We start from the raw sequence: 9,008 nt of genomic DNA, 5'->3' as shown, positions 1-9,008 counted from the left end.
ATCACACCTCCTTGCCCGTTGAGTACAAGTCCACACTGGGCCTCCACTGAGCTCTTAAGTAATGAGGGGAAAACAGGGAAAGAAAGGAAAGAAAGAAATAAGACACAGAAACCCACAGAGAGATCACACGGTTTTGCTTTGTTACACGACTCGCTCAGGAACAATAGTTAAGGTGAACTGGAAAACCAGTTACTCTCAGAGAGCTCAAGTGCTCTGGTGAAATCCCCCCGCCATCGTGCCGTCAGCCCCTACCCCTCCAAATGCAGAATAATTTTCCCTTCATTGCCATGTAAATAAGAATTTATCCTGAACTGGGAACTTAGACTGGCAGTTACGTGGCAGGACAGAGAGAGACAAACAAGTACTCCTGAGAGACGTGTATTCCCGCTCTACACGCGCAAAGGTAAAAATACACTTCTATATAGCATTTTTGTATGTTTAGCTGTATATTTATATTCAGACACGCAGCTAAATTCATATGTGTGTTTAGCGACACGTATGTACCGACTTACAAAGTGTGCAAAGAAGTAGACAAAGAGCACAAACAACAGATGACCTATTGGGCTCTGCCGGCTACACAGAGTCGTAAGGGTGTTGTAACAATGCGTGTGTCCGCACATAGGTGGGGATGAATATGCATCTGTGTGCACACACACACAGGCACCCATGTGTGAGCGTGGGGTGAGGAACCATCAAAAAACCTGCCTAGGGCTTCTGCTGCACATCCGAAGAGATCTCACTTCTTTATTCTCCTCTTACAAGGCTGATTATTTGGGGATCTTCGCCCTCCTTAATAAATATTTTTATTGGAATGATAAAAGACTTGAAAGGGTTGGGTTTTCTTTGGGTTTTTCCTTATGTTGGGGTTAAAAAAACACAACAAACCAAACCTAAATCTTTGCCCAGTGGAAATGTGTTAAAGACGCATTTTCCTCTACAAACAAACGAGGTATTGGACATGAAAGAGGCCTTTAAGGGTGTTAACCTATTCAACAGCCCGTGAAGAGTTAAGTAAATGCGGAGAGAGTCGGTGCATAATAAAAACCCCACTTTACAAAACAATCTTTACAGTCCTGGCTCTCTCCCCCACTTTCACCATATTGGCGCTGGCCCTGTAAGACCTTCCTTTTCAAGGCTCTTTTTTATTTTAAGTGTTCTGCCTTAAAGTGATTATGAAATCAATATGAAAAAAACTTGGCGACTGAGCATAAATTAAAGCGGTGATGGGAAAAGGTGTGACAGTTTTCTTTGTTGCCCATGGAAAATCTTTTTAGGGCACTGAAAGATGCCACTCCAGCTCCAAGACTGTTTGCATCTGTTAGGCTGACTTAAACCGCCCTCGAAACTATTGGACATTCACTTAAAATTCTGTGCAGGGAAAAGTATATTTACATTTGTTGCATTTGAAATGAGGCATATGCTGATGAACGTTTTAAAAAGAAAGGCTAAGGGGAAAGGGGAAGGCTGGTTAGACCACAATTTTGGTTTAAAAGTGTTTGTGAGCAGTCCTGTTTCTGCTCGCCACCAAAATGCTTTCCCTTCACTAACCCCGAGGTGATATTCGCGAGAGTGCAAGTTTGCTCTGAATCATCTAAAACGTAACGACAAATATGAATGATTTCAACTTCTCACCGCTCAGGCTTTTTGATACCTCTACACACTCCCTCTTGTGTTCGGAAAAAGAGGGAGGAGGCAAAATAAAGAAAAGATTAGGTACAAAACTCTAAGTCTTCTAGTTTATAATAAAACGTGATCGAAAAATTAATATTTTCTAAAGAAAAGCTGTTGATTTTCTTCTCCTTTAAATAAACAAAAACAGAATACCCTTCCAGAAGCTTAACCAACCCCCCCTCCTTTTTTTTTTTTTTTAAGGGAAACATGTTGTTTGGTCGGATGACATTGCATAAATGACCAGTTGAATGGCACTAAGTCGAAAATTGGATAAACTATGGTGCTTTTTTGCCCGGGACTTAGGCATTGTCTGCTGTCTTGCAAACGTTCCTAATCCCCTCTTTTGAAAAATACAAGGCTTTGTGCCTGCCAAAGAAAAAAAATTTGTACAGATACAAAAAAATCAGCAGCAGACGTGGTTATAAAAAGGAGTAAATAGGTTTTAGTTGGGTTGAGCAGTGAATGGCAGATTTTTTTTTTTTTGAGGGGGGTAACATAAGGAGATCCTTGTGAAAAATGTAAACAAAAAATGGCCAGAGAGGATAAAATTATATAGTGAATTTCAATGGAGAAAACTAGATTTAAATAAGTTTCCTCCTCAAAGATAACATTCTTTGTTGTTGGGTCTATTTTCTTCCTTTAAAAAAAGAAGAAAAGAAAAAGAAAAAAAGAGAAATATTTCTTTTCTCTGATAAATGGAGGGGTGTTCGTTTCTTTTTTTTTTCGTGATTTGATTTTAAAGGAAGAAAATAAACTACCTTAATTTTACAAACTTCGGGTAAAATTGTTTTAGGTTTGTTTTAGCTTTTTTTTTTCCCCAAGCCTTTGACCGCTACATGTTTTTGGAAAGACCAACCAGCTTTGTGTGCCTGGGAGCGAGATATGGGGGGAAAGTAAGTACAGTAAACACGGTCCCGTTTGTCTCGCCCTGCTGATGGGGAAGCCCTTAGTTCCTCAGCTCGTCGGGAGAAGGAAGGTTTGCTTTTGATTTGGGGGACATTTCAAAATGGGTGTTAGATACAGGAGGGCGTTGTTTGCAATTTTGGAAACCAATTTCATTTAAGCAACCGGCTCGATTTAGCGGAGACGAATTTTTAGCGCGGGGGAAAGGATTTCTGAGCGGATAAAGCTGAGGTTTTGATAGAAATAGAATTTTTAGAATGGATCTAGATGCCGGTTAGGGCGGAGTAGACGAATGATTAGATAGATAGGTGAATTTAGCTTTATCTGCTTTATCTCTCACCTCATTAACACCTAGATCGGATATTGTGAGGGATTTCTATCATCCTGAGTCTTTCTGATGAACAATTGCTCCCGTTTATTTCTTTCCTCCCTCATAGCTCGGAAGGTTTGCCTTTGTAGGTCTGTCGGAAAGCAGATTCATTTCCTGCCCTGCTTTTTTCCTCTTTTCTTACTCCATCCCTTTCTTAAATAATTTTCCTGCTCTGTCGCTGCAAATTGTTCCGTTTGCCGAAAGAAAGTAAAAGTTCAGGAAAAGCAGGAAGATGGATTTGGTTTGGTTTTGTTTGGGTTCTGTGTGACTTTGGTAAGGGCTGGTACAGGCACACACGCACCCCCAGATCTCCGGATGAGCCCCATGGTCTCAGCCATCACAGAGACACAACCCACGCGTGGAAGGCAGGAGCGAGGTTGTTTTTGTTTAATTTGTTTGTTTGTTTGGCCAAGAAAGACAACTTGCCTTGTTTTGAGTTTTTTTCCCTCCTCATTTTTTGCTTGTCGCTACTAATCTGGAGGGGACGGGCTCTGGATCGGATTTGGGATGAGTCGTCCCTCCTTTGTATGAGCTGTTTCGAGCAGAGGAAAATGGGGGTGGGAGACCTGGGGGGGGGGGAGGGTTGGGGGGGGTCCAGGGCGGGGGGAGGGGAGAAGAAGGTACCTCGAAAGGAGATCGCATGCTATTTACCTGCAAATCGTCTGCTCCCGAGGCTGCAAGCCCGAGGCTTGGTCCTGGCAGGAGTCTTTGATCTGGATGCATCCCATATTGGGATCCATGGCTCATAAGAGACAGGTCGTGGCGGCGGTAAGCATCTAAGCACCCGAGCTCTCTCCTCTGCTCGTCCAAGCAAGAGGACTTGAGCGCCCGCGCATTGTGCAGGTTGATAAAATCAGTGGGTTCTCCATGGTGGATCTGCTGGTAATATTGCTGGGAGTGATGGAGAGAGTTCAAGGAGTAAGCGTCGGGGTTGACTGCCGGGTGGCTGTGTTGGAACTCGTAGTGGAAGGACTGGTGGTGCAGTGGGGTGTACTGGTGGTTAGTGGAGAAGTACGGGGAGGCGAACTCGGTGCCCGTGGTAGAGTAAGTGAGAGGAGATGAGGAGGAATAGGCGACGGTCGAGTTGGCCACAGACTCCAGGCATCCAAGCTGCATCAAACGGTAACTGTTTGATCCGTCATGACGTATCTGAAAAGAAGAAGTGAAAAGAAGACCCCAAAACTGGAGGTTTGTCATTGAAAGCCCCGGGTACGGTTCTTCCAAGCACGCTGTCCTGCATAGCTTCTCCCCCTGCAGAAGCGTCTAAGCTTGCGAGCGGCAACCCCAGCAACAAAAGATCCTTTCCTACCTTGGGCTGGTGCCATAAAGGTCTGTTCAAAAAATCATAAACAGCCCAGCCTGCCCTTAATACAGTAAAGTGAAAGGAATCCACGCACTGAAATAAAAACTATCTATCTATCTATCTGTCCATCCATCTATCCATCCTCCTCCTGATCACAGCTGTAATATCTGGGGCTGACACAAAAAAAAAGTCATCAAACAGAGGAAACTACCGAGAATACACACAAGTCCCGTCCCTATGTTACAGCGTTACACATAGAGAAAGCTTTGCCGCCTGTTTGCCTTCCTTTCTTCCTTCCTTCCTTCCTTCCCTTCTTTTTTTTTTTTTTTTGAACCCCTATTTTTCTTTCTTTTTAAAATAACGAATCAGATCCAAAATTCCCCCCCTCCTTTCCCTGCGTTTCGAAAGAAAGGAGAGTCCTGCTTTCTAGCGAGAACTCCCCATTCCTGGCGAGCTGGTGGTGATTTCCCTCCACTTCATTATATTATTAGGGGTATTATTCTGATTTTCGTTCTGGCAACGGTTTTAACGTGGTAATGAGTTGCCCTTGCTGGCGACAGATGTCATAACGAATTTTCTCTCTATACTTCTTTAAGTTATCTCTGAAGCCGGATTATAATTAAATGTAACGGTCCAATATGGATTTTAAAAAAATGGAAACAACCACACAGGCACATACACACACACATATGCACACACACGCACACACACATCCACACACGCACACACACACACTCACACACACAAAATACCTCTGCATCGTGGACGAGACCTGGAAAGGTAGTTGACATTTTTTGGTTCTCCGAAAAAAAAAAAAAAAAAAAAAAAAAGAAAGAGGAAAAAAACCCCCAACTCTGGATAAAACTCCCCTCTCCAAATTTAAAAAAAAAAAAAAAAAAAAAAAAAAAAAAAAAAAAGGAAAAATTTGAAAAATCCAAAGTTCATGTATTTCCCCAATTTTTTTTAGAAAAAATCTCTACAGACAGAGAGAATTTGCAATGTATCTGCATAGATCAGATCTCTCGCTTTTCCATGCACCTCCTTAAAAACCTGTAGGAACAAAATTTTCCCTCTGCACAAAAGCTGCTCCCTGGATCAGATTTTGTACTTGCTGGGTATTTCTTTGGCTGATGTCGTAGGTCCCTTGGTAATATAGAAGTTTTGAAAATTAAGCATCAGCACTGAGAACTGGGAGGACAATAGATAGAGGAGCTTCATCCCAGGAGACAAGGAATAAATATTGTATCTTCGCCTAATAAGGAACTGTAGGTTCTTTCAACATTTTTATACATTTTTTCCTCCACTCTTTAGAACGCTTTTTCTTACCCAGGCTAATATGGGAACTAATCTGATCGAAGGGGGTATTTTGTGTACATTTTATTGGGAAGACATAAAGCTAATATATATTAATATATATTATTAAACCATCCTTTTCAATAGGTAAGTGCTCCTTCCTGTTGATTATACTACTTTTAAATACTGACCAGAATCTAAGATTGCACATTTGTATGTGTGTCTGTTTAACTGTATTTTTTTTTCCTAAATGAAAACTATGTGGTTTGTTTTGGGGGGTTGTTGTTTTTTTTTTTTTTTTTTTTTTTACCCTTTCATTTACATCGAATTTAAGTCCACCCCACACTCCAACCTGCTTTTAAAGCTGCCTAATATGTTATCTTACAGGCTTCTTTAAATAGCTTTTTCAAACATAAAACTAGGGTGAGACCACAAAGTATCACTGCAGTGACATATGATATGGAATTATACATAAAATACATATAGATCTACGGAATCACATCTGTAATAGGGGGAAGAAAAATAGAGAAGGGGACGCAAGAGCTAAAGACCACTGGTTCGACATTTCCAAGTGCCGATATATTTTGGAGATGGGAACGCACGGAGGCTGCGTAGCCCCGGGTTGCAAAGCTGAAGGGGGTACGTGATTTATTTATTTAGTGACACCGGTCCGAGGAGCTGCCATTCGGGGAAATAAGTCCCGTCCGCCTGCCCGGCGCCCCCCTGTCCCTCTGCCCCCAGGTAGCGGCTCTCCAGCCCCGCAGCCACCGCGGGCTCCGCCCGGGGAGCGCCCGGGGGGGGGGGCTCGCCCGCTGCCAGGCGAGCTCGGGGCGGAGGGGGGGGCTCACACACCCCTCGAGAAGATGCCAGCCCAAATGGCATTTCCCGGCGGGAAGGCTCTGCTGATGGCCAGCTTCCACCCGTGACAAGCCTGGAGATAGGAGAGGGTGTAACTCGCTTTTAATTGCCATTTAATTTGGGTCGCGTTTAAGCGTTTAAGCTGCGAAGGTGTCTTAATAATAAGCCGGAGGCAAAGAGGCATGTGGCTCCCTGCCTCGCTCTTGCCTCTTTTTTTTTCCTTTTTCTTTTTTTTTTTTTTTTTTTTTAAGGTCCAGGTTTTGGGAGGGTTTATTGGTATCTGTTCATGCAGGCTAACAGGAGCTGTCACTCAGCACTCTTTTCTTCCTACAAATGGACAAAGGCACACGACTGGAATGGAAATACATTGTCTGAGATGGGAAAGTGAGGGTATCCCGGCGGGCGGGGGGGGGCAGCGGGAACACCTCACACCTCCCCAGGGCGCTGCTGAGGAGATGGGCTCCCCCCCGACCCCCCGCCCCGCCCGGCCCACCGGGAAAGGGAGAAAAGAGTAAAAAGGAAGGAAGGAAGGAAGGAAGGAAGGAGTGGAAGGAAGGAAGGAAGGAAGGAAGGAAGGAAGGAAGGAAGGACGGAAGGAAGGAAGGACGGAAGGACTTGCTTCTTTCTCTTCATTTGGATTGCCTGCAGTTCTATTGTTGTTAATGGAATAAAAAATATTTCTCCCCAATGTATATTTGAAAAATAAATCTAGGAACTCTTCTAAATTCAGGTTTTGTTTGATCGTCTCAATATTTTGATAGTTGAAAAAATTAGAGAAAAAAAAGTCCTAGAAATGAGCAAACTCTGCTCTTTCCAACACCCCTTTGGAATGTGGCGAGCACAGTGGAAACAGCCACACCAGCCTTGAGCAAGGAGGCTTAGACCTACCAAAAAAGTTAAGACACCGTTAGCACGCTTTCCTGAAGGAGGGAGAGGTACCCCTTCCCTTCGAGAAGAAGGACAAACCTCCTTCCAAACCCCCAGGGCAGTGCACTCCCCAGCTCAGCTGATTTTCAGTTATTTGCACTTTAGAACTTTAGTTCTGTGTAGGTATTATTATTTATTTTTTGGGAGAGGAGGAAGGAAATGTTTTCCTCGACCTGGCCAAGGCAAGCCCGGCTCAGTGCATGAACGGGGCGCACATGGCGAGGGGACACGACGATGGCGACCCGGGCAGAGGGAGCGCGAAGCGCACGGAGCCCCCGTCGTGACCGAGGGCGCTCCAGGGCGGCAGCGCCTCCCACCAAATCACCCCGCAGGACGCTTGTCCCTCTGCGAACCTGTTTATTTATTTTATTTTCAGGAAACTACGTGTGTGGGAGAGGGATCTGGGGACAGAGTCCCTTCTTTTGGATCCCGTGGGTGCCGTGGTGCGGTTGTCACCCAGCATTGAGCGCTGCGGGGGAGCACACGCACAGTGCAAGGGCTGATGCTTTCCCAACTCGCTTCCAGGAGATCACCCCGCTGCCAGAGATCAGTTTCGTAAGAGATCGACCCCCGTCCTACCCCTTCCCCCTCCATCCTCCCTTTCCACGCACACGCAGCCCAGACGAACCCACCGCCACGCCACCAGCCAGCTCGGAGCCCAAACTTCACTTCAAACAACAACAAAGCCACCAAAATGGTTTTGTTTGGAGGAAAGTTTATAAGAAACCCGGCTTGCCAGATGCACGTTACTGGTCAGTTCCATCTGTTAGCTTCGTTTACAGACCCTAAAAAAAAATCATATAGACCGTTTGCGCTTTTAACTCCCCCCAATCCAATTAATAATGCGAGTCAAACTGCAAAGCACTTATTAATTGCTCCCAAAGAAAAATCTTTCAGGAAAGTTAATTGGGAGTTTTCTGATTTTCCAACCAGCGCTATGAGCAGAGCAGACAGACTTTGCCTTGAGTTTCTTTGTGGCTGAGCACGTTGTTTATCCCTCGCCTAAAGTTTTGCTTCTGCTCCTGAGCTACAAAAGGGGGTTTGGTTTTAGGTTTGTTTTTGTGTTTTGAAGGAGTCTGGAAAAACAGTCGGACGGGGTTGCTCTGAAGGGTGGGGATTTTTGGGGGAAAAAATAAAAACAACAAGAAAATAAGAAGTTCTTCCCTGGGATCATCTCACTTCCCCTGATGGTTCACTGAAGTGTGCAGAGCGTCTGGTGCTGCTGCAGGGACAGTCTGGGCTTGACGTCTGGCTGCTGTATGAAAGCAGCTCCCGAGACTGACTGAGCTCTCTCACCTCCTGTTTGACTTACAAACGTTTCCCAGAGTTTAGGAGCCTGAAATCACATCTTTTCCTCTCATTTCTCCATCCTGCCTTAACTTCTGCATTTTGCTGGTCGCCCAATAATAGTTTAATTTTCTTCTTAATTAAGAGCCTTCTCTTCCACTGAAAGTCACCAAAACTTGGTCTTTGTTGGACCTAAACTTCTGATGACTTTTTCTGGGATTTCCAGAAAGTAGTTGAAGCCATCAAGGACAGCTGGAGCCAGCAGTGCCACCCTTTATGATGCTCTTTTCTGAGGAAGACGGAAAGAGAAGTCCTCCTTGTGCAGCCAGTAAGGGTCTTTTGCTTAATACGCTTTTCCCTCCCTTTTGTCCTCTGCGGTTCCTAAAATTTGCGGAC

General features: G+C 44.6%; 1 protein-coding gene across 3 annotated transcripts in view; it reads right to left on the bottom strand.

The window, feature by feature from the left end:
* The window catches only part of TFAP2D (transcription factor AP-2 delta), a 52,321-nt gene extending 47,278 nt beyond the window's left edge, over positions 1 to 5,043 (bottom strand). The window contains exons 1-3 of one of the 3 annotated variants that reach the window (XM_064650779.1): positions 5,000 to 5,043; positions 3,596 to 4,093; positions 1 to 53 (exon numbers count right to left, since the gene is read on the bottom strand). The exon at positions 1 to 53 is cut by the window's left edge and continues 8 nt beyond it. In XM_064650779.1, the coding sequence (XP_064506849.1) occupies positions 1 to 53; positions 3,596 to 4,093; positions 5,000 to 5,038 (590 nt within the window). In that variant the 5' untranslated portion in view covers positions 5,039 to 5,043. Of the gene's footprint in view, positions 54 to 3,595; positions 4,940 to 4,999 lie in introns of those variants that run through there. The other 2 variants (XM_064650780.1, XM_064650778.1) reach the window with 2 other exon arrangements.
* Positions 5,044 to 9,008: the final 3,965 nt, after the last annotated feature.

The sequence above is a fragment of the Pseudopipra pipra genome, chromosome 3, assembly GCF_036250125.1.
Source record: "Pseudopipra pipra isolate bDixPip1 chromosome 3, bDixPip1.hap1, whole genome shotgun sequence".
Classification (NCBI taxonomy): domain Eukaryota; kingdom Metazoa; phylum Chordata; class Aves; order Passeriformes; family Pipridae; genus Pseudopipra; species Pseudopipra pipra.
This window is presented reverse-complemented; position numbering and strand designations above follow the sequence as displayed.